The sequence below is a fragment of the Dicentrarchus labrax genome, unplaced genomic scaffold (genome assembly GCF_905237075.1).
Source record: "Dicentrarchus labrax unplaced genomic scaffold, dlabrax2021, whole genome shotgun sequence".
NCBI classification, from domain to species: domain Eukaryota; kingdom Metazoa; phylum Chordata; class Actinopteri; family Moronidae; genus Dicentrarchus; species Dicentrarchus labrax.
In genome coordinates, this window is record NW_026136707.1 from 19,553,873 (window position 1) to 19,578,600 (window position 24,728).

The window sequence follows — 24,728 nt, forward strand, 5'->3', positions numbered from 1 at the left end:
TGGTAGCTCATTATTATACCTTTGTGTTTAAACAAAGTTACGTCTATTCTGTTGTTGCAATCGGAAAAACTGCACCGGAGGTACACGCAGGAACACTGTGACATGAAATGAAATTACATACTTGTTGTTACGGCCGCTGACAATATTAATGAATGAATCTTCTAAAAAGGTTTTATTATATATATGTATATATATATATATATATATATATATATATATATTTTTTTTTTTATTGATTACAATACTCTGCTCTTTACTGCGCCCGTATGGACAAATAGTAAAGTACACTCACATCAGACATTAAATTTTGCAAACAAAAGAAATAACCCCAAAAATATTTTGATGGATCTGTTTATTTCTTCATTTTAAATACATTGATTGCCATCATCCACTCTCTCTCTCCTGGTCCAGTAACACATAAAAGTGACATGCACACACTCACACACTGAGCCGTACGTCCATGTGTCATACATACAGGGCCACATTAATAACATATGACATGTTTGAAAAACAAACAAAAACAACAACAGGTAGATGACATGAAAATTCATTATCAGTGGTATAAAGGTCATGACAGCTTTTAAAACAGAGAACAATGCTGATTACTATTTACCATTCACCCTAAACCAAGCCATAGTGTTAGAAAGTGCTAGAAGCCATTAAGTCCCTGTTTGTATAACATCCAATACAACCAATAAGGATCCAGGAGCAGCCTTCCTGTTATAACTGAAATAATACTAAAAAAAAACAATAACTGAAAAACAGCGTTTTATCAGTTATAAGGTCAAAAGCATAAAAAGGTTCCCCACATGTGACTTATATATAATGTACCAAACAGGTTCAGCTCCTAGTTTGCCTTTCAGTTCTTAATTCAGGGACTAGATCATAGAGCTTAAAAGTGCAACAGAAGTACTGAAGGTGGACACTCAATTAATCATTTATACTCGAACAATGTATTGCTATCACCTGACTCTCTACTGGATGTTGTTTGTCACCAAATTAATTAGAATTAGGACATAATGGATTATTTGGCATCCCTCCTTATCGGTACTTGTGTGAATCAATTTAGAAAACATAAAAGTTACAGTTACATTTAGAGACATCCTTACATAAGAGGCCCCAAACCCACAATTGTACACTAAAACTGTACAATCTTCACCATTTAATGGAAAAATGACATGAAAATAATATTACTGTAAGTGCATTTAAAGTGAGAAAGAGAAAATCATTAACAGCATCTCTCCAGTGCTATCTTAATATGTGTTATCAATGATTATTTGGCACTAACCGTGTTCAGCATGGCTGCACTGCTCTGTTATGCCTAACAACACTGGTACGGTTTGATTGGCAGAAACTGGCCTGTTCAGAATTCTTATTGGGTGAGGAGTTAGGTCTGTTTAGCCTGAAGAACACAAAATAGTGTTCACCTCTCTGAGAGATGCAATGAAAAGGGTCACCACATTCAAATGATTCTGAACTGTTAATTGGCTGGTGTGTTTATAATGGCCGCCACTGCATCCCTGGCAAAGTACTTGTGGTAAATGATGTTCGAACAGAGCATGACTGAACACTCCTGCGGCCAGTCGTGTGAAATTGAATCATAAACTATGTGCAGATAGACAGCCAGTGGTCAAAGCAGCCATCTGAGGTGGACCAAAGAAATAACTGTTATATCAGGAAGTGTCCCAGGTGGCCATTTAGCTGTAGCGGTGGCAGTGATTCATAAACAGCATCAATTATGGCTTAGATATGGAGGTGAGCTTGGCACCAGTATGTCCATTACAGTAGATGGATAAATGTTTTACTCTGTTCTAAAGAAGCTAGTTCACGTTAGCTACTGTACAGCTCCAAAAGCAGGACTACTGGTAAGCAGAGTCCTGCTGCCAGAGATTGGATATAAAAGTAGTTATTAACTGGTTATTGCTAGATGATATGGACCACTGCACACAGCAATGAGACTGTCACCATCCTATTTTCTTTCAATTACATCCTTCACACACAGCCACGAACCCTTAAACCAACTGAAGTCCTGCTGTAGCTCTTGTGCATTCAGCGAATTTAGCAGTTATTTCTACTGTCGACTTCACATTCACTTTTCAAAGACTTACTCGTGGTGCTGCACATTTAACTAACTTAAAATGTTTCATTGGATCTTCATTGAGCTCAGAGCTGATTTGTGAAATGAAGGATATCATGTTAATCAGAGGAAGGGTCTTTAGGACGAGCCCACTGTATTGTAATGATCTCTAAAAGAGAGTCTGAAATAAAAACATCCACACCACTATCACAAAATGCTGGTAAGACTACACACACACACACACACACACACTCTCGTGCACAGACACACAAACTACCAGCCAGAATTATGTGAAATCGCAGTCATGTACTTAACATGTACATCATTGTTATCACTTGCACATAATATTTGAAGAAACTATATTTCATTCAAAAAAACAAAAAATAATAATTATTCACGTTCAACTATGTTTTTAACCATTGCATTAGAAAATTCTTGATGCATGGTATATTTCTCTTATATACTGTATATATCTCTGGTATTGTCACGCTGACAGAACAAAACAGTCTTTGGTCACTAAAATATAGTTAAGAATTAACACCTCCTTTCAAGTACCATTTATTAAGTGTCGGAAGAAGCTAAACAAAGCTGCTAACGGATAAATGCATGTGCGTTTGTGTGCATGGATATGTATTATCAGTGTTCATTTTGTATGATTTTGTAAACCCGACAGTTTGGCTTCTGGCTCCACATGTATTCCTGTTTTGGTCAATGTTTTTTTAAATAGTTTCAATGTTTAATGACTGCACATTTAAATGGTAGCCTCTAAATGATTCTGTAAACTGCAGACCAAATCATAAATAATCTTATTTATATTTTTCATGTTCGTATGCAGTGGACCTACCACTTGTGACTAAAGGAAACACTGAGATTTGTATGTAGTTCTTGTCATTTGTGTGTCAGTGGAAACGTCCCATGGCCTCAGCAGCCTTCACTCTCACTACAGGATCTGGATCTTGGAGCAGCATCACTAAACCTGAGGGGGAACACACAAACACACACACACACACACACACACACACACACACACACACACACACACACACACACACACACACACACACACACACACACACACACACACACACACACACACACACCAAAAACACAGTCAGTACTAAAGAACAAACACAATAAGTTTATATTTTTGAAGAAAATCGAGGTCGTGCAGTGCATCACCTTTAGTGATAGTCCCCATGTTGAGGTGGGAGAGATGCTCCTCTGGAAGATTCCCCAGCAGAAACCCTGATAACACACACACACACACACACACACACACACACACACACAACACACACACACACACACACACACACACACACACACACACACACACACACACACACACACACACACACACACACACACACACACACACACACACACACACACACACACACACACACACACACACACACACACACACTCTATGATCAGGTCACATAACATAGGAACACACGGTTTCTAACCAGTACAGTTCACTGGTTTCAGTTTCATGTGCGTTGTGGATGTTTGCCTTGTTAATAATAATTATATTATATACAATAATTAATAAGTAAAGAAAGTTCATGACATGAATCAGAGTGGTGTAGTCATACCTATAAACATGGCAGCTCCGGCTCGGACCTCAGGCCAGTTGCTCTTGAAGAACTGGATGACTGAGATGTGATAAAAGTTCAGCATGCCTGGAAAGTCCTGAATCTATGAAGCACAAAACATGCACAGAACATCAAACAAGACAAACTTTCTCTTATGTAGTTCAATGATTTTTAACTTATTATAATTTATTCTAACTTTGCAAAGAATTTATGTGGTTGGTCCTGCCCTTTGTGTTAAAGGAATTCAGCCATGCTTCTGTTTGCCTGTGTGTGTCTCACCAGGTACTTGGTGAGGTCATTGATGAACTCTCCGTAGTGCAAACTCTTGTCATCATGGAGATGGTTCTGAAACATGGCTGTGATCTGCTCTGATCCCACCACAGGAGCACACACTCGCATTGCATACTTACACGCCTGGACAGATGGAAAAACAAAATGCATATTTGTATGTAACAATGTAGCACTTTTCCCCGCAGGTCTAAGATTGATCCACAATAAGAAAACCTGAAAGTTTGTGTGTGTGTTCCCTACTGTACCTTGACCACTTGTGGGTTTGGGTCAACCAGGTGTAACAACAGGCTGACCAGAACATTGTGGATCTGGTCTTTGAACACGGGTTCTCCTGAGCCAAACTTGGACAAGTTCCCCATTAGGTGGATGGAAGCACAGCGGATCTCATCATTCTCCTGTATGAGCACAGAGCACTGTATAAACACGGCTGAACAGAGCCACAGAACACTAGGTGACCTCAGCTCTGAATAATTGAAGGAAACCAAATACTGAATGCTGAAAGGGCCAACACTGAAATAATCGCTGAATAACTTCAGCACTGTTAATATAAAACACACAAATTTAGATCCTACTAATTATCCTGAGAATGATCATATGGTTTATATCATCATACAACATCTTGAAAGATATAAAGGAAACTTACGCTCTCCAAGAATGGTTTAATCTTCATGAAGATATAGACCACCAGTAAGTGGACATTCTTCTTGTCCAGATAGAGGAGGACTTTAGAAAGACCTGACATGGCTTCAAGGGTAATCAGCTTACCTGCAGGAAGAACAGAGAAAAAGAGTATTTCTGAATATGTCGTATGATAAACATGATGGATGTGGTAAAGGAAAGTGAAACCCTGAACCAGTAGACTGTAAGCTTTTGGAATTACTGCAATAAATCAGTAGAGCCAGACTACAGATGACTGTAACTGTGGATCTTACCCGGATCGTCTTTCTCCTCCATGCCTGAACTCATGGCTGCCAGCAACTCCTTGGCATATTTATTCACCTGGTGGAAGAAAGAGTGACAGGGAGAAAGAGGAAGAGATGACGAGTGACTCTAAAAGGGTCCCACAAAAATGTTAGCCGTCAATGAACTTGTGCTGTTGTATATGTGTGAGTATTGTACCTTTTCAGGGGATCCCACAGCTATATTGCCCAGCCCCCGCACAGACAACATTCGGACAGTGCAACAGGGATCTGATATCCTCTCCATCATGTTGTTCATTAACACATCTATCAACATCAACTCTGTCACCACGTGATGGTTTAGGAGCTGGACAGAGAAACAAAACACGTCAAAGTATTAGTCATTTAGATATAATGTCAACAGGTTGGGGCATTTATTGTTTATTTCATTCTCCTAACATGGAAAAACAAGAAAATAAACATGATGCAAAAGTTCATGGTGTAGCACCTCAGAGAAGAAAGCAGTGACGGTGATCCTCTGGCACTCGTAGATGTTGTTCAAGGAGGGACACAGACACTCCACAATGGCAGGCAACCTGGGACCAGCATGCTTGGACATTGCTCTATAGACAACACAAACATACCCAAATTTACACATACATACAATATGCAGTGCAAAAAGCAAAGCATAAGGAGTGTGTTTGTGTTTCACATACAAGTCCCTTATTTCACATGAATGTTATTGAACAGTTTGGCAGAACTTTGTTGAAACTGCAAGCTACAATTTCAGGATTTACCTGGTGTGAATTTCTGATTGGGATCTGAGCCCCCACAGCTACATACCTCGCCAGTAGTGTAACTCCTGTAATGTGTGTATTCTGTTCCTTCATTGCGTCCCAGGCATTATCCTCATCCAGTCTTTTCATCACCTCATCTAACTGGGCCCGTGCTAACAAGATTCGCAAGGCATCAGCTGCTACCCTGAGACACAATCACGCCACATTGTTAGTCTGCACAGATACACCTGAAATTAAATTTTTTTTAATCTCTGTAGGTACCTCATCTTGAATTTACTAGCTATAGAGAGGAAAAGATGCCCACCCTGCTACATGGACAGAGGCAGTGTGTTTAGTGTTGTTGTCCTTCGGCGCTGAGACTCCGACGCTTGCTCCCAGTCTGACAGTGAGGCAGGAGAAGAGACGGGGAAACAGACTGACTGCCGGCTCCTGAGTCTGGCCATTTAATAGCAGTTCTTTGAGGCCACATGTCATCTGCAAACAAAGAACACACATGCACACGTTAACACGGGAGAATCATTCTCTTCTGCAGTTTCTGACTGGTATGGAGCTGCTGCAGAAACCAACTGAAGAGTACTGTGCATGACTTCAAACATAACTCCTATTTTTTTGTGTAATGGCGAGTTAATGTTTTTTAGTTGTCCCCCTCACGTCTGATGAGACAGATATGCTTCTATTTTATCACACACAACGACTCGCAGTTCACTTACGGTACACTAATGTAACTGAAGCATTTTTCTTTATCTCATACACGTGTAACTAGTGATTGTGTAATTTGTTTTTAGCGCTGCAAAAATGCGGGTGAACTGCTCCCACTACTGTCCCTGAACACATCGTGTGTAGACACATACTATATACAACTAAAGCTGCTGTCTGCTATGTGCTGCTTTCCCTACGCTGTATAGACATTGTGCAACATAAGAAAAAAAAACCTGATAAAACTACCAAGTTCAACAACAGGAAAAGCACCAGAGGACATAAAACTGAAGCTTCTACAACCTTTATGGACAAAATTATCTGTTTTATGGTATCGCTTTCTTATATCTATTAGTGGGAGTTGTCTATGTTTGAAAAAAAAAAAAGTAATTATGTATGAACATCATAATCTTAATAGAACAATGTATTCAGTGACTTACAGCCAGTGGCTGATTGGTGGCCACCTTTGTTGTCCCTCCTCTGATCATTGACTCCTTCTTGTCTACATAGGGCGCCATGATGGCAAGCTTCTCCATCACCATCTCAATGATCTGACTGGCCACGATAGGGTCTCCTCCCAAGGCCATCCACATCTCACTGGTCCAGCTGGACAGAGAGACAGAGTAACTGCATATTTAAGCATCTTCCATTGAAAAAACTAAGGTAGGTGAGGAATTCTTTGTCCTACAAAGAAAAATAAGCAACTGAAAAGCTAAAGAATGAGGTGATCAACATAACTTAATGAAACATTTTCCTGTTTGTTGTATATATACCTGTCATAAGGAAGTGGTTGATTTACTAGTGCAGTGACAACAGTCTGTAGATGCTGAGAAGCCAGGATTAGTACCGTCTGTCCCGCTGCCACTCTCACCTAAACACAGGTAGAATGAGACAGCTCTGTCAGTGTGACTTAATTATAATTTAGACAGATATAGATGGTGGATGGATAGACAAACATTAGGTACTTGTAAAAAAAAAAAAAGAAAAAGAAAAAAAAAAGTCAAAAGTCACAAATTATTGCTAAATAAGCCACAAAAGGTTTAATCATGTCTGTATTTCTTGGTTATTCAATTTTTATTAAATTATAAAAAAAGAGCTATTGAATAATAAATAAGTATGGTGTATGGTGTATATTGTTGTAATACTGATTCTTACCTGCTCCTCGGTGATGTCCCGCAGACGCACATGTAGTACCTCCAGCATCTCTGGGACCTAACATACACACCATACAACACAGAAGGAAACAAAAAAGCACTGTGTTTAGGAATCAGCTACAACTGGTGTGTGTGTGTGTGTGTGTGTGTGTGTGTGTGTGTGTGTGTGTGTGTGTGTGTGTGTGTGTGTGCTGTGTGTGTGTCTGTGTGTGTGTCTGTGTATCTGTGTGCTACCAGCTCTTGTAGTCCCCCTCCTCTGTTCTTCAGCAGAGTATTTAGGATGACAGATGAAGCTCTGCAGCAGTTTGTCTGACTGTCGACCAGCCCTTCAAACAACATGAACACCAATGTCGACAGCTGCTGCTGAGGCAGACGCTTACTCATCACCTGACACACACACACAGGAAAAGACGCAGTCACACAGTTTTACTATACAGGTTACTACTTTGCCTACTAACTTGACACAAACATTAAAAAAGGTAACATTGATTGTGCGGAAATATCTTGGTGGACAGAATTCAGCAGGATAAAGGCATAACAGTGGTAGTAACGGTGTGTCATTGAGTGTCATACTAAAGGGCACAATAATCTATCTTGGCAAGGAAACAGAAAGTTACATTTTAAGACAAATTTTCAGACAGCCTTGCTGAGCGGTACAAAATGTACCTTGGTGAGGTCGGAGCAGGTCTTATACAGAACTGAGTGGTCAGGGTTTTCTAGTCGGTCTTTCAGGGGCAACAGACTGTCCACAGCTTCATCCTTATAATCTAGGGAGAAACCTACACACAGAGAAAAATTTAAAACATAAAATCAAGTCAATACAGCAAGCTTTACAAAAACTAGTCCTTGTATGTCAACATAAAAAAACTGGAGGTAAAATCTGCATCCAAACATCTAAATAACGCTCGCCTTCCAGTTTAAACATTACACACTGGACCGTTAAGTGAATGCAAATAAAATAAAATACAATGTCAAAGGTAAAAGGTCAGGGGACTGTACCTTCATAGCGTAGCTGTATATAAAGCAGTGTGTATATACAGTCGACAGCAGCAGTGCGTACAGCAGGGTGAGGATCAGAACATCGTGGAGACAGTCGACCCAGCAGAGCTCCAAGGTTGTGGAAGGACACCATGTTCTATATAAAGATGCATAGAAAACAGTTAAAACATCAAGTGAAGACAAAATACTGAAGAGCACTGAAGAGATCAGTTTAGTGAATTAAAATAGCTTATAAAAATGAATACAATACAATCAGGACCATTATCAAAACTACCGTGTGTGTGTGTGTGTGTGTGTGTGTGTGTGTGTGTGTGTGTGTGTGTGTGTGTGTGTGTGTGTGTGTGTGTGTGTGTGTGACCTTGACAGTCAGGTTATCCAGATAGTAAGCCAGTATATGAGCAGTAGCTGTGGCAGCTCTCTCTCTCTCATGGTCCTGTCCGGAGCTCAACCATGATTCAATGTGCTGCACAGGACAATAATACACATCATGTAAGACAACACAGCGCTGCAGTATAATTCAGCAGGGAAAGTTACTTCCTGATGTATGCTGCAGTTCACTAAGGCCAATTATTCTTTTTAATTAGACAGCTGCACAACAAGTCGAGGAGATAAAGGGGGGAAACACAATGGGAAGTGGTGAGATTCAATCATAGCTAGCAGGACCAAAGACTTGATTAATCACCTTTTTGGTTATATGATACTAACTTTATTAGTACTGGGTTGGTGTCAAATGTTTGAAAGTATGTTTTTTGTTTTTTTTAAACCAAAGAGTTAAAGATGCTAAAGAAAGTTATCATTTGAATTGGAGATTCATGAGGTATAATGCAGTGACAATAATATTTCTGGTACTCAATACTATGTTGTAATGAGAAGATCTGGTTAGTCTATAACACCATGCTTCACCTTAAAGACACTCTGCAGGCCATCAGGTGTGGGATCCCTCGCCAGCACACTTCTTAGCAGCTCCTGCAGTGCAGCCAACGTGTCTTTGTACAGTGCCTGTACATATTTACCAGCACGTTAGTTTGACAACAGCATTTGAAAAACGTTGCACAAAATGTTTCAAAGGTCTGTGAGTATCTCTGCACAAAAAGGAATGTTATAGTGGGTTAAAATGGGTTATTGAAGGATACGGTTTGGTATCTAGTTGTGTAAATGTGTATATGTCTCTGTCACCTTTCTCTGCTTGGGGTCCAGTATCTCCTCTTCTTTTGTTTTCTCCGGAGTGTGTGTCTCAGGTGGCAGAGAGAAGACACCGTTCACACACACCTTTAGCAAGTCAAAGCCCTCATTCTCACTCAGCGCTGGGTCCAGAGGCCTGACGCACCACAGGTCAAAGATAAAACACCAGGCTAATAACCATAATCATTGTTTTTAATAATATATCTGCAGTGTTTTTTTAAGTTTTGATGCAAACTTTACTCATTAATAAACTAACCATGATCTCAAGGGCATACTAATGTCAGTATTTGTACATATTGAGAGAGAATATTATTTTATAGAATATCGTTATTTTGTCAATCAATAAATCCATTAGGGTTCAATTGTGTTTTTACAGAAGAAGGATACATTAGGTTGGCACAGGTGGCCATCACAAGAGGGCGTACTGGAGTCCTCAATGAATCAGCTGGCTCTGCCTTGATAAAATCCTGACCAGGGTATACATAAGAGCAGGAAGAGAGATTAGAAAATCCTTGTTGTTGTATCAGCAATTAAAGATTAATGACTTGTTTTAACAAACCATAAATGACCGACTACTGACCAGCATAACATTAATGAGTTCCTGTTTGCGAGAGAAGACGTAGCCTTGTTTCTTCACACACTCAGTAATGGCTTTGGCTATGAGCCCAACACTTTGGATCAAACTGAGCTTCATAGTCAGGTCCTGAAACAGTGATAGATGCATGTTGACAAAATACAGAGAGACAGAATAAATGAGAGGATGTACACAGATCAGAAGATTCAGGACAAGAGGAAAAGTAGGATAAATATGAAGAAAATTGGATAATTGCATTTTCCAAATTGTAAGGAATGCAACAAGCCAAACATCAGCCCCCTTCAGCAGACTCTACAAGTAAGTGAGCATAAGCAAAAAACTAATTCCAGGAAATATAAAAATCAAACAATTAATTAATCACTCAGTTCATCAATCAATCCAATAGTGTAGATTGATCATCCATGCCTATGGATGGAGAGAAGTTTGAAATCAGAGTCGTGTGATTAGAGGAGATCGGTTCAACAGCAAACCACCTGCAGGCTCTGGTTTAAGAAGTGAGAAGAGCTCAGAGGCAAGAGACACGAAGAGCTGTTAAGATTGAGCAAGAAGTTAAAAAAAGCCCTTTAACACTAAGCATGAGTCATTGGTGAGCATTTCAAGAACAATCCACCATTAAGCAATGAAAGAAAAAACAAATGACACAACGTAGTGAGTAGATCATAGGGAGATGGATCTGAAAGTGAAGGTATTATTTTATGGGATATACTAATTTAAAGCTCAATGTAAATGTGGCTTGTGGCAGTGTGCAGTATTTTTGCCAAACTATTTGCATCAGACAAAATTGCATACTGTACTTGTAAACAGGATCATTGTAAACTAGCTTTATAGAAGAGCCAAATAAGGTAACCATAAAAATGCCTGCCAGCATTGGTTGATAAAGCTCCTCAAAGGACAATTAGATAGTTCTTTGCATTGTATTTGAGTTCAGTAATAGCCAGAGCAAAATACTGAGGCTTTTGTTAACTTTAGATGCAGGGTTGGAAACACTATCTAGTAACCAGATCCTGGTTTTACGTTAGAGTGCGTTAGAGTGATAATCCACCCCTGATCTAGCTCACAGTATCAAACACTCACTGCCTGCAGGTAATACAAGTGACTGTGAAAAGTTTCTAGTTGATGGTGTGATATAAGACATTTTGATGAAAATTATTCTCAACTAGAATCCATTGTAAACAGACAACTTTCAGGCCCACCCTAGTGAGTGTCTGATACTCAAATTATTTTGGCAGTGTATCACTTAAAGCTACATTTCACTGAGGAAGAGTATTTTCACTTATTACAATGAGCACATCTACAGTCAACTTCAAACATTAGTGGTCGTCATTAGTGTGTTTTCTACTCAGTATTGTTCCAACTGATCCATTTCTGGTGCTCTACCTTAGTGAAATATAACTGAGATACAGCAAAGTAAAAGCTTAAAGATAAAATAGTTGCTTTATTGTATCAAGCTGTGTGTTCTTGATTTCAGTAGAGACTTTAGTGACGATAATCACCACAAGTGTTCAGTGCAGAAGTAAAGATACAAAGAAGAGTAAGGTAAGATGAAAGGGCCCTGGAATTCCTGTGACGATACCTTTGTCTCTACTTTAATCCCCAGAACCTGTATGAAATAAAAGTGATAAAGTCGTCAGTGCACATATATGGGACCCTATTTTTATTGGGTAACAACAAACGCAATGCTGTGGGTTTTACATGCACAGGTTGCGTTGTCGTCTCCAAGCAAACCTGCTATATTTGGATCAAGGTGAATATAGATCAGAGGGTGTGGGGACTAATAAATACACTCACAGCCAATCTAGACTAGTAATGCGATGTCTCTTGCATACACAGCAGAATACCGAGTTATAACCGACCAGTCTGATGTGTGTAGAGGTTTGTGTGGTTACTTTATTGTTTTTATTTGGTTTAAATATATTTATATCTTTACAGAGAGAGAAAGAGAAAGGGGGGACGTCATGCAGCACAGGGCCGCAGGTTGGAATCAATCCAGGCCGCTGTGGTAAGGACTGCGAACGCTCTACCAGGTGAGTTACCGTGTGCCCTGTGTGTTATTTTGTATCAGCCTGGTGTGATTTAAACGTGATTTAATGAAGGTAAACACAGTGGACCGCCGTGTGTAATGGCACTGCACTCTTGAGTGGCACATCTGAAATCAGAGGCTGCAGATTTATCAACATATTATGAAATGCTATTTCATGATGCCGATTGAAACGCATCTGCTGGTTTAATTACAATGGTTTCTTTACTTTTCAAGAATTATTTCGTTACTGGGACAGATTTAACAGTACTTTGTTTACTCTTGTTGATAAAATCCTTTCAGTGGCAGACTCTCATTCTCAATAAGACCTTATTTCAACCAAAATACCATCATTTTGTTTTTCGCCCCCTCATTTGATGTTTAATATGCTGCTGACTCGCATATCACAAAGGGTGTGATACAATGTATGTATGTATACATGTTTACTCCCAATCCCTGTCACACACAAAATGTAAATGGATCAGCGCTGGCTGAAGTTTAGAGTTGTGTTAAATGAACAAGCTGACAGATATCAGAGGGTCCATTTCTCTGCAATGTTGGAAAAATTCACTTGAAGTTAAAAATTTGAACTGACATTAGTTAATTAAAATAGCAACCATAGATGACCACTGAGTATGCTGTCATCGTACATGGTACAATACAATGGATTAAGCTGGAATACAGTTAACTACTGTAATTCTAGCTGGTATACTTTTACATGACAGTACTGTTCATCATATTTAACATAGCTTTTATTACATACTGCAATCCTTGTTTCTCCGTACCATCAGTGCTCTCTGTACACAAGTTATTTGTCTTTAATAACAAAGTCGTGTTACCTTAGTATTTACATTACCTTGGTATTGAAGTGTTTACTGATGCAGCGAAGGATGTCTTGATCAATGCGGTTCAGTATCTTTTCTGGAGGTGCGTTCAGAGCCACTTGACCATAACACAAGATTAATGTGCTTTTCACCTTCTCTACCTCAACGTCATTACGCTCCTGAGGAAAGTAAAGCAGAGCAGAGATGAAGGCAGCCACATGAAACTCTTTCACATTAATAGTATTGCAACCTAATTGAAGGATATCATAACAGTTCCTTGTACTTTGAGAAGGTTGAAGATGCTCGGTGACTTCTTGAAGGCATCGGACTTGCCAAACTCGTCCAGCTTGGCCAGAGTTCCCTCTAAGTGGCTGTTGGCACACAATCCGACGCCCATTGCGACTCCCTGATAAATACAGATGACAGAAAGTTAGACCTTAAACCTGTCCAGGTGTGGAAGACACAATACCAATCATTGAAAGATGTTTTCTGATTCTTGCAAAACCAAAACACCACAGAAATCATCTTATGTCTGTGTTTCAAGTACCTCTCTTTCGATTGCGTCATTGTGTCGTGCTGTGAGGAGGATTTCCTGCAGCTGTTTTTTAACCAGCTCCTTATTAAAACACTGTTGGAGGGTCACCCCTATACATCGATACAGGAAACTCTGGAGAAAGAGAAATGTTTTAAATATTTTTCACATACTGTACATACTCCACTGTACAAAGTATGTTCCTCATCAATGGTTCTCATCCAATTAGACAGCTTCACAGTCTCTACCCTTTAGTGGGGTTTGGTTTAACTTTTCACCTCAGTGTAAATACTGTGTAATCAAGAGAAGGCATCGCTCCATTTAAAAAGGTCACAATCCCCCAAAGAATGAGAACCACTGTTCAACACAGTCAGCTTTTTGAGTTTAATAACACGAGGTTCTAAATTAGGCTTGCTGTGGGGGGGCTTAGCAACTTGGCAAACCACAAACCTATGTCCATTCATTTAATGTCACTGGACAAACATCAGTAACTATACCAAAGCAGTAGTTTGCAAACAGCTTGCTCTTGATTTATGGGTGAAAGGGCTGTTTAAAGCACTTACCTTCTCCTCTAAGGCGTTGTTATATGTGGAGAGGTACCTTGTTGACTCAGCTGCCAACTGACACACCCACTTGTCATCATCGATAGTAGCCAGGATTTTAGACAAAAGCTGAAGACAATTTTATCAATTAATTTGGGGAAAAAAGTAAAATTTCTATCGATCACATTTTGGTTTAATTTCAATTTAAAACACACATATAATGTAAATTAGATAGTATGTCCATATACAGCAGACAAGCACACCTTCAGCAACTTTTCATCCCAGTGCTTCTTATCCAGGCTCTCTGCAGTTGATTCTGGAAACAAAAACATAGTCAGACCACACTGCTATGGAGGAGAAAACTACTGTACATGAGGAATAAAAAGATATAAAAAGCTCCCAGACATAAGTGTCCACTCTGGTGTCACTACAGGAAAACGAAGCTTCCTCCAGAGCTATTTTATATAAATAGCATACAAAACATAATGTCCACATATTTCCATACCCTCTAGCACTGACAGCAGAGGAGGTATCTCTTTCTCCCAGAGTATCTCTGTATTGGGGTGAAGGTTGATACTGAGGGTTTGAAGGAGCAAGAGGGACGGAGCTCCATGATCTCTGCTATTGAACGGGAATGCTGCATTCACCTGGGACACAACAGAAAAACAGATACCAGTTGGGAATGTTATATATTACACACTAGCTTTTACTTATTTAAGCAATATAGCAGTACAGCTCCTTTCATCCTTAGTCCAGGCTGAACATACAATCAGAACAGCTCTAAATATTAATATAATAATAATAGTCACCGATTGTGACTGAAACATTTAAGGGAAAATCAGACTTGACAACTGATAAGGATTATTTAGCATGATAAATAATTTGTCTAAACCAGGGGCTGCAATTCATTCATTATATTTAATTACAATCTGTTACTCCAGACAGTCAGACTGGATGTTTAGCAATCTACTTGGCTCGATATGAAGTCATCCGATTTGGATTTACTTACCAACAGTCGGACTATTAGTGTTTGAGGAGAAGGCAGATTGACTGGAAGAAGGAAATATGACACATTTAGCTTGGAGTGGATCACACAGAAAAACAGGAAATGGTGACTTTCAAACTGCAAACTTCAATGCTTATGAACGGATTTGTGATACTATCATTTCCATAATCCAAATTTCCTATTTGTGACTTATATCTCAGTTGCTATACTTACTGACTATACTATACCATAGTCAGTAAATATTCCTCCTACCTTCCTGTGTAAAGTCTATGTTGAAGCTGGGATCCTGGTTATTTTTCTTCTTGTTGCCCAGCTCTATCAAACTCTTACACAGAGGAGTGGTGGCATTGCTGAACTGTGGAGGGGTCAGAAAGTACAGCAGCTTTGGCCACAGAACCTACAGACAAGAAAATACATGTGTTATGTTTCTGAACAATTTTCATCTGTCTAACACGCAATGGAAGAAGACAACAACAACAACAACATCAACAACTAATTCATTACAAAGCTCAAGCTTCAAAAAAATGCAGTGAAACAAACATCTGCAACAACATCATCAGTTCTTGGACTTGGGGAGATGAAGCAGTCACCAACAGATCTGACAGACGGGTAAACAAGCAGATGGATCACGTACATCAGCTAGTCGTCCAACAGTGGTGGTCAGGAGATGAAGGGTGTTGTCACACATCGCCCTCAGTGACTCATTGGTCACCTCCTCTGGATCGGTGGGTCTTTGGCCTCGCTGAAGACACACAGACACATTCACATATGGATAAATGTTGTATATTCCAACACAATGGAATATAGGAATATAGACAGTACATGTATGCGTTTGTTTGCTTAATTGTTTTCTTCAGCTTTTTGTCATTTATTAACTTTGTAAAAACTAATACAGGAGCCACATATACAAGATTTTAAATAAATATAATAAAATTGTTATGATACCTGATATGTGTCATGTAAGGCACAATGTTGAACTATGAATCGAACCAGTAACTCCCCTCCCTCTAACTCCAGGTAGCCGTGATGAGCCATCGCACTGATCACCTGGATCACACGTTTCTTGACCTGGGACACAGAGAGAGTGAGAGACATAAATAAATAAATAAAATACTAAAATTAAACCTATTTATGTCACATAGAGACAGGGTGTGCCTACATGTGTGTTACCTTGTTGCTGTGGTCGGCCATTGGCTGTCTGATGCTGGCTAGAATCAGCAGCTTCTTGCCCTCCATTGTGGAAGCTGCAACGCACACACACAAACACATTCCCTTATGCCAAATCAATCACTGATGCATGTGGAGTAAAAAATAAGTGTGTATGGGATGAGCTGGGGATGCACATGTATTATCTTACTGGAGGAGTTGATGAGGTGACGAAGAACAGCCAGGGAGCCCACCCTGCTTCGCTCATTACTGTTCTCCAATTTTTGAAGAACAAATATAACCAGCCGGTCTGGGAAGGAGTTAGCTAGATGGAGAGGTGAGGAAGTAGAAAGAAAGAAATGAAAGCATAATTTGTCACAGAAATACAAAAACAAGTGCAAAACACAGGAAAGACCAGAGAGAAGGAGGCTAAATAGACCAGCAGTCACAGCTAATATGATTATCTTGTGGTGGATACTGAGCCTCACACTAATGGATGATCTCATTACTGTTCTTGTGACTCCATAGAAGTAAAACAGATAGAAAGGCCTGATGCTGTTGGACAACATTTGGCATCTTTCTTATATAACGGTTTTAAAAATGAGCATAAATTAAAGGTGGGTTTAGTGATTCTAGGTAATGTGACTCTAATCCAATACAATGAATATCTCCTCACAGTATGCTAGCTTTCTGCTCTGTGTGTGCTCTGGTTCTGTAAAGGGGAAACAAAGTGGATCGGACCGAGACCCCTGCACTAACTTGTTATTCAAGCCATTCCAGCTAGGATTTTTGTTGTTGTGAAGTTAGCTGTCGTAGCAGGAGAGTGGTCAGTATCGCTTTCTGGAGCTAGTGTGCTGGCCAAATTGTCTCGTCCTCTCTGCATGTTAGCTGCGCAACGGCAACTTCTGCATCAGTTTGCTAACCCGGAACATAGCTAATGTTAGCTGTTCTATATTTTGAAATAGTTTACCTAGTAAGCTGAAGCAGCGGAGGACCTCATTGTGGTTCTTGACAGTAGGAGGGTTACTGTAATCAACAGGGGCAGACACCTGGAGGGCACAAAGTAAATGTTACACCGTTTTATGTTACAGCTTTGAACATCGCTATATGCCATGACGTGAGAGCAATGACGGACATTTTGGTTACATGGGAAAATCATTACAATTATAGATACGTTTATTCAAATGCAACAAAAATGGCTTACTGTAATACGTGATTTCTATCCATGTAGTTGTAATAATATCAATGAGGAAAATAATATTAGATAAATAAAGTTTGCAGTGATTTTCATTCGTCTGTCCAAGGGAGTGGCTGATCACTCTTTTTATAGCTCCAGGTCACACATGAAAACTTACCACCGGCTATGTTCACACTGTAGTGACCCAAATTAGATTGTTTTTGCTCGTATATGACTCAGATCACATCTGAACAGCACAATCTGAATCTGATCTTTTCAATGCAACCTCAGTGTGAACAGTCATGTCAGAATTCATGTGACTTTTATGTCACTCTAGATCTATGTTTGTCATGTGGGTCACTTCAGGACCATGAACTATTTAAACTGGAATCTTATTTGGGCCACATTTAACAAATAATGTGAACAGCCAAACAAAAATCTGAATTGAGGCTTGCAGTGTGAATGTAGCAACAGACTCCTACTTCGGGAAAGTTTTTGTAATGGAAATAGGAACTGAGAACTGAGAAGGACCACGTTTCAAAGCCACCTTACTATATTCTGAAAAACAACATTTGTTCTTGTTTTCAAGCTGAACTTATATCAACTTCATTACACACATACATGTACAGTTTGGCATTTACAAACACAGTTATAAGACTTAAGAGAATAATAACTGTAACTGTTTTACTGCAGCTGTAACATTCTGGTTAAAATACTCTCATCCCCCACCAGTCAATCCCAATCATATACACATATCATTGACAGAGTCATTGTGGTAAAATGTTGCAATAGTCAAGGCATCAGCTGAGTCACAAGGTTATGAAAACATCTGACTCTCCAACAGGCGTTTGACACATCTTAAAGAACGCAGAATATAAGACGCAAACAAAGTAATTCAGTCCACCCACAAGTTATCCACAGATTTGTAGTTTCAATGTGGTGAGCCGCTGTCACTGAACAGGAAGACACATGGAGACACATGAACTGGATTATAGTCGGCATGACATCAATCTAGTCTTGTGACAGAAAGTGCTACACTACTGAGAGAGCTGGCAGATCCAGGTACAGCCAATATAATGTGGTAGCATTGTTTGTTACTGGGCACTGCTACTGCTCTTTAAAGGTCTATTTAAAGTTTATTGCCTTTAATCGATAATGAAAGCTGAAAACTGACGGGAAAGGAGGAGAAAAAGAGAGGGGATGACATGCAAAAGGGCCACAGGTTCGACTCCGACCTGTGGCCCTTTTGCATGTCATCCCGAGTGCAGCGAGGAGTCAGTCTTGGTACATGAGGTGCCAGCTCTACCAGGGGAGCTATCAGGGCGTCGCTTTTCTGATAACGTTATTTATTGTACCAATGTGTATATGATTCAACTTGTTTCACCTTCAAACAGAGCGAATCATAGATTTCCTGTCTTTTGCAACTTAATACATCAACTCCCATTATTCAACGCTATTTAATGACGTCATCAAACTACATCTTTTTCTGTTTCAATGTGAGAGACACTCCTAGCTGAAGAAATTACATATTATACGTTTAACTGTGTTTTTTCAATATGTCAAACAATGAGGTCATCAACCGCAAACATTTTCCCTCTTATTTGCCATTTTATCAACCTAACCTTACCTAAATTTAAAAGTTGTGTAAACATCTGGTCAACAATTCCTGGCAAAGTCTCTATGAGCACATTTTCAGCCTAGTTCCACCTTTTTATGAGCTGTGCATAAGTCTCCTGGTTCACTCAAGCTTAAAGCTGCAGTATTTGAATTATTATGTACTTAATGTATACCTGTTGATGAAGAGCAAAGAGCAAACTGTCCAATTGCGTCTCCAGCACCCTGCTGCCCATGTTGACAGAAGCATCAATCACTTGGCACAGACTCTGAGTGGAGGCAGAAGAAAGGAAAAAAATACTCACCCTCTGAAAAAGTTCACTTAATTGTGTAATGTCACAGTTACTGGGGCCATGTTACACACACTGTGATAGGAAACCTGTTTTAGACCACAAGCACTGCTGAGGTACATCTGAACTGACAGACCAAGATATTCATTCAAGATTATAGTAGACTGAGAATGATGGTCTATTTGGTAACACAAATTATCCACGTTACACAATTCATAATAAACAGTCCACATGCTGCAGCCCATACCCACCTTGCTAATGATATAGTGCTCGTTGTTTTTCTTGTACAAGGACAAGATGGAAGGAATGAGTTTAGGAATCTGCTCCTCCAGTTTATCACTGGTCATCAGGTGGCACATAGAGCCCACTGCCTCAGCTACTGTCAGCCTCAGCTGGAACACAGAGACAGAAAGACAGGATGTCAAGAGACCCAGATTCACTAACTTGTAACATAAACTACTACCGGTGTGTGTAGACAGGAAGAAACAAAAAGGGGAAGTCTTTTACATCACTGAAAAGATACCACAACTTGCACTTTTTGACCATTTCATCACAGTTCTATACTTTATTTTTCAGGTGGAAAAATGTAAAATACAACAAAAAAAGAAAAATGATTAAAGAAAATATTCTGTCAATGTAAGAATTGTGGATGTTGTTAAAGTGAACCATAATTAGTACTAATAGGTTCCCTGATTTCTGTAATGCAGCACAAAGACACGCTGGTTAAATTGTTAGACTCAGTCAACATGGCCATTTACAGAATCATTACAAACACAATCAGGAACTTGTATTAACATGTTCAAAACTATGGCCAGGATGCTAGTGGTTACCATGTTGTTTCAGTCAGATGGGAACAGAAAATGACACATTAGACCATCACAATTCTGGATAAGAGAAAAGCACATTTTGAGGAAATTCCAATGTTATCTAACCAACTGTACCAAAACTACTGCTTTTATAATTCCCCTATGCCTACAATATGATGGCCTGTCAGGAGGGATTTTCTGGTAGTTTTAATACCTGGATGACTAAATCTTTTTTTTTTTTTTTTGGGCGTTAGACTGCAGTGCTTTATGCTTTTTGGACTGCCACAACCATCTTTGTATCTAAAACTCAAAATGTCAAGCTTTAGATGGCTTTACCTCAGATTCCCTACTTACTCAACTTCTTTCAACACTGCCCTAATGCCAAATGCCATTCTCTTTGTGGGTGGTATAGTCCACTGTATATCAAACCATCTTGCTCATCCCCCAACATTGACCAATAGCGACCTTACCTTAGACTCCCTGCTTTGTAACCAGTTATTGAATAGGATGTCGAAAGCAGCATAGATTTCACTCGAGAATGTGTCTTTTCTGACTGTGGGATCTGGAGCCTTGTCCAGGTTGGCAAGATACTCCAGGATACTGTCGCTGAAATGACACAGAGCTGGAGGGACAGAAAACTTTAATGTTTTTGGAGGTGAATACCTGAATACTTGGAGGTAGTGTTTCAATAACTTTTGTAGACAAACAATTATGACAATTTAAAAAAGCATGTTAGGGAGGTTCTTACCAGAAGAGAAGACCCATTTCATGTTGTCCTGTTTGGCCATGCTCAACATGGGCAACATAGTGCCCAGAATAGCATTCAGGAAGGGTACCATGCCATAAACTAGAGAACAAGGAAAGTACAGCATTAATGGTATATTATTACTTACTACTTCCTCTGTAAGGCAGGGACACATACACTGTATTTACTTTGCACTGATAATATCACATAGTGTAGATGTGTTTGAGAGCTTATTAGCTCCACTGTCAAGCTGGAACTGTTGTGGCAGGAAGGTTTGGACAACCCCACTTTATTCACAGCATGAAACAAAGACTCAAGTTTAAATTTAGGTTTAATTACATCTGCAACACTTTAAAGACATCGTACACCAGCAAAATGTAGCCAAAACCTACATTGTCTGTTCTTGCTTCACTGTCAGTGTGGATACGATTTATTGAAACTGCTCTGTGATATTTATTTGTTCTTGTCACCATCTGCAGTTCATGCTGCCATAATGCTCCTTTAATCAAAATACTGCTTTAGTAAGGGGGGGGTTAAACTTTGGGAGCAGGACAGAGGATTGGAAATAAATCAGGCTTCACATACCCGACACTAATAGATTGCCCTTACTGTAGCTGGTGTGAGTGCAAGAGCTCCGCAATCAATGTAAAAAATGTCTTATAAACTCCCCAAACCACAAGAGACAGCTCTTAAACAAACCTGTTCTGGTGGTGTGCAAAATCTTTGGTCTGCAAATGCAGTTTATGGGCAGGTTTAACAAGTTCATGTCTTTCTCAACAACCTCTGAATACCTGCTTTGTGAGCAGAAGTTCTGATTTCCTGGTGTGTGTGTGTGTGTGTGTGTGTGTGTGTGTGTGTGTGTGTAAATATTTTCTTACCATTGGAGTCAGAAAGGTTGGCTAGTGTCTGAACCACAAAGAAGTGAGGTAGGAGCCCTGGCTGAAACTTGCTTAGTATCTCCTCCATGATGTCATTGATGTGCTTGTTACCCACAGCAACCAAGATATTACTGGCTGCCTGCTGCCAGTCAGGGATGACCTCCTAAATTAACCAGGAAGACAAAGAAAACAGTAAGGTAGATCATTTAATCATCTTCCCTCGCAAAACATAAAAAACTGAATAATTCACGTCTCATCTTTTACTTTTGATCGTGTCATCTCGTCTGAGGCCAGGGAGATGATACTCTTTATCCTCGGGTAACTGATCTCCTCTATCCTGCAGCCCACAATCAGCTCAATTGTCTGAAGAATCACAACTCTGTGGGTCACTACCAACTAGAGAGGAGGAAGACAATAAGAGAAAGAGGACATGAACAACAGTAAAGAACACATTTAAAATAATAAAACATATAATATGATAGGTAAATGGCAGGGTATTTATTTATCTGCATAAAACAGCAGCAAATTCATCGAGTCTTTCACAACAGAAAAGTAAAATATGACACAGCACATTCAACACAATATAAATAACACTGTCACTGATGTTTCTTCTGACATTTCCTCTGTGTGATGATACCATCATCTGACAATCACAAAGTCAAGGGCTGTGGCATAATAAGATGTTGCAAGACAAGAGTTGAGTCAGAGCTCTGTGGTGAAATTTAAAGTGTTACAAGTAAAACAAATAACTGAATTTAAGGGATATTTTCCCTTTAAAAATCAAGCTACATTAGTGAGTTTTTCAGTTTTGTAGGTAGACTGATTCTATTCTAAAGACCCATACAGGTTTAAATAGAGTTGGACTTTACGTGTTAGTAAATATCTCAATAGAATTAAAATAAAAACATTTTATTTAAACAACATTTATAGCAAAAATGTTTACAGATTAAAAAAAGAAGAAGTCTGTTGTTGCTCTCTTTCTTATTTAACTGTAAAAAATTTTACTATTTATTTCCCTTACATTTTATAGGCAATTTCACAGTTTAAAACAATAATCACCAGATTAATCAATAATGATTTATGCTGCTGACTGCCATCTGTGAAATCAGAAAGCCTCAGACCGAAAGTCAGACTCTCTCTCTCTGACAAATATGCACTAGGCATTGCAATGTTTACGTCTTGTACATGTGTGAAACCTCAAGAGGGAACGTCTTGTCTTGCTGTCTGTATCAGGCTGTGCAACCACACGTTAGGGGCTCTGAGAGGCCTTTAAAGTGTGACAAGGATTAGCAGTAGACTATTGTTAGAAGGGGTTACTGGAGTCAACACAAATCTATAATAAAACTACAGACATTTCCATCATACAAGTACGACTTTTAGTGCTTGCTGCAATCCAGCTTAATGTTTAACAGTTTAAAAGGACACTATTTCCTCCTTTTCCCTTCAGAAATCACAGGAATGGAGGACGTCCCCTACAGCTTCCACTTCAGCAAAGTATGTTTTCTTAGGTGAGAGCTGTTTGACGAAGAGGTGTATTCTTTACCTTTGGGTGTTTCATAAGGTAGTCCTGACACATGGCCAACACTCTGTCAGGCTGCTGTTTTCCCAGGGTCAACATAGACTTTCTGACCTGTTCCTGGACCTCTGCGTCTTTATCTGTGGCTGCATCTAGTAGAGCCAGGGTCACCTCTGGAGGGAAAACACAACAGAACAGAGAACGAGAAGAAGAATTAAAATGTAGAAAGAAGAGAGACACGTAAACACAAATGGCTAGACAAAAATGTCTAATGTCTCTGTGTCAAACAGAGCAAATGAATTAATGTAGCTGAATAGAGGAAGACATATAAGCAAACTGAGGAGAGACTCACGTTCCACATCTGTCTCGTCCATGATGGACAGAAACACAGGGCTGCTTCCTAGAGCCTGTGGCTGGGGATGTAGCTTCCCTCCTGGGGTACAGATGGACTGAGGCTGCCTGCAGCTATGGGACGGAATATGGAAATATGGATATCAATAAACCATGGCAGTAAGTCAATGCCATGCTATCTGTCACTTACATTTTCTACGCTCAACCAACCTGCTCAAACCACTTATAAGTGTCTATGAACTCTACCACCAACTAACACGAAATAAAGCTAACAACTATAATAACCTTTAGGATTACGAAGCTGTATAAAGATGACACTAAAATCATTTAATTCAATACAATATCTAAGTTTAACCTGCTCGGGTGGTGATGCTGCAGCAGCAGCAAGCTAACGACTGAGACAAGTTAGCATGCTAGCCTAGCAGCCGCTGCTACGGAAGAGCCGACTGCGTCCTCACGTCACAGACTGGAAGAAGAAAACACAGCCAGCCTCGCTGATAAAGATAACTTACCAAGTGTCAGTGAGAGTCCGCTCAACAATATCCTCTCCTGACAATGTCGCTTCGTCGGTCGGGTTTGAACAACAGGCGTCCCTGTCAGTGATACAGTCGCTGTTAGCTGTCACTGCAGGTGTAAACACGCCTGGTCATGTGCTTGTAGTCAGCAGGAACGTATCAGCCACTGGGCGGACCATCGGGGGCGGACCATCGGGGGCGGACCCGGGGCACCACAGCACTGAGACACATAGAGCTGCTGTTCAACCTCCACTGGTGCTGCCACTGTCTGCTATATGGAGACTGCTGTTACAGTCACACTCACTTTTGTCGTGTTTGCTTGTGTCATCCATCACTGATTCATCCAGGTTTTCACTGGCTTAATATGTGGAGGATCCAAAGGGAAGAGTAAAACTAAATAATGATAAATAAATGGCTCAATAAATACATTAATATGACATTAAATGCAACAAAATATATAGCTATAAAAAAAATGCAGGAA

General features: G+C 39.7%; 1 protein-coding gene across 2 annotated transcripts; it reads right to left on the bottom strand.

The window, feature by feature from the left end:
- Positions 1-335: 335 nt before the first annotated feature.
- On the bottom strand, positions 336-24,411 carry mroh1 (maestro heat-like repeat family member 1). 2 transcript variants are annotated; one of them, XM_051406462.1, is made up of 45 exons: positions 24,245-24,411; positions 23,734-23,846; positions 23,409-23,554; positions 22,130-22,261; positions 21,866-22,028; positions 20,991-21,089; positions 20,713-20,864; positions 19,688-19,828; positions 19,323-19,415; positions 17,326-17,404; positions 16,567-16,680; positions 16,380-16,453; positions 16,155-16,277; positions 15,844-15,951; positions 15,462-15,606; positions 15,213-15,253; positions 14,709-14,850; positions 14,467-14,519; positions 14,225-14,332; positions 13,677-13,796; positions 13,413-13,535; positions 13,162-13,308; positions 11,862-11,888; positions 10,274-10,396; positions 10,081-10,160; positions 9,688-9,829; positions 9,415-9,510; positions 8,870-8,974; positions 8,512-8,647; positions 8,179-8,291; positions 7,747-7,899; positions 7,514-7,570; positions 7,132-7,229; positions 6,799-6,964; positions 5,967-6,136; positions 5,709-5,846; positions 5,374-5,488; positions 5,086-5,232; positions 4,899-4,965; positions 4,610-4,731; positions 4,212-4,361; positions 3,955-4,089; positions 3,676-3,778; positions 3,257-3,322; positions 336-3,053 (listed from the first exon to the last, which is right to left on the bottom strand). In XM_051406462.1, exons 2-45 carry the CDS (start codon positions 23,753-23,755, stop codon positions 2,977-2,979), a joined length of 4,911 nt encoding a protein of 1,636 aa, XP_051262422.1. In that variant the 5' UTR covers positions 23,756-23,846; positions 24,245-24,411; the 3' UTR covers positions 336-2,976. The 2 variants fall into 2 exon arrangements, with proteins under 2 accessions (XP_051262422.1, XP_051262423.1); XM_051406463.1 differs by lacking the exon at positions 11,862-11,888.
- Between the last annotated feature and the right edge of the window lie 317 nt (positions 24,412-24,728).

Bases quoted from the DNA above. Each gene is read 5' to 3' on its own strand.
- mroh1 (XM_051406462.1), bottom strand. From the start codon at position 23,755: ATGGACGAGACAGATGTGGAAC. The intron at 22,029-22,129 runs GTAAAAGATGAG...TGGTTAATTTAG, and splicing joins ACGAGATGACACGATCAAAA to GAGGTCATCCCTGACTGGCA. The intron at 4,362-4,609 runs GTAAGTTTCCTT...GTGCTCATACAG, and splicing joins TTAAACCATTCTTGGAGAGC to GAGAATGATGAGATCCGCTG.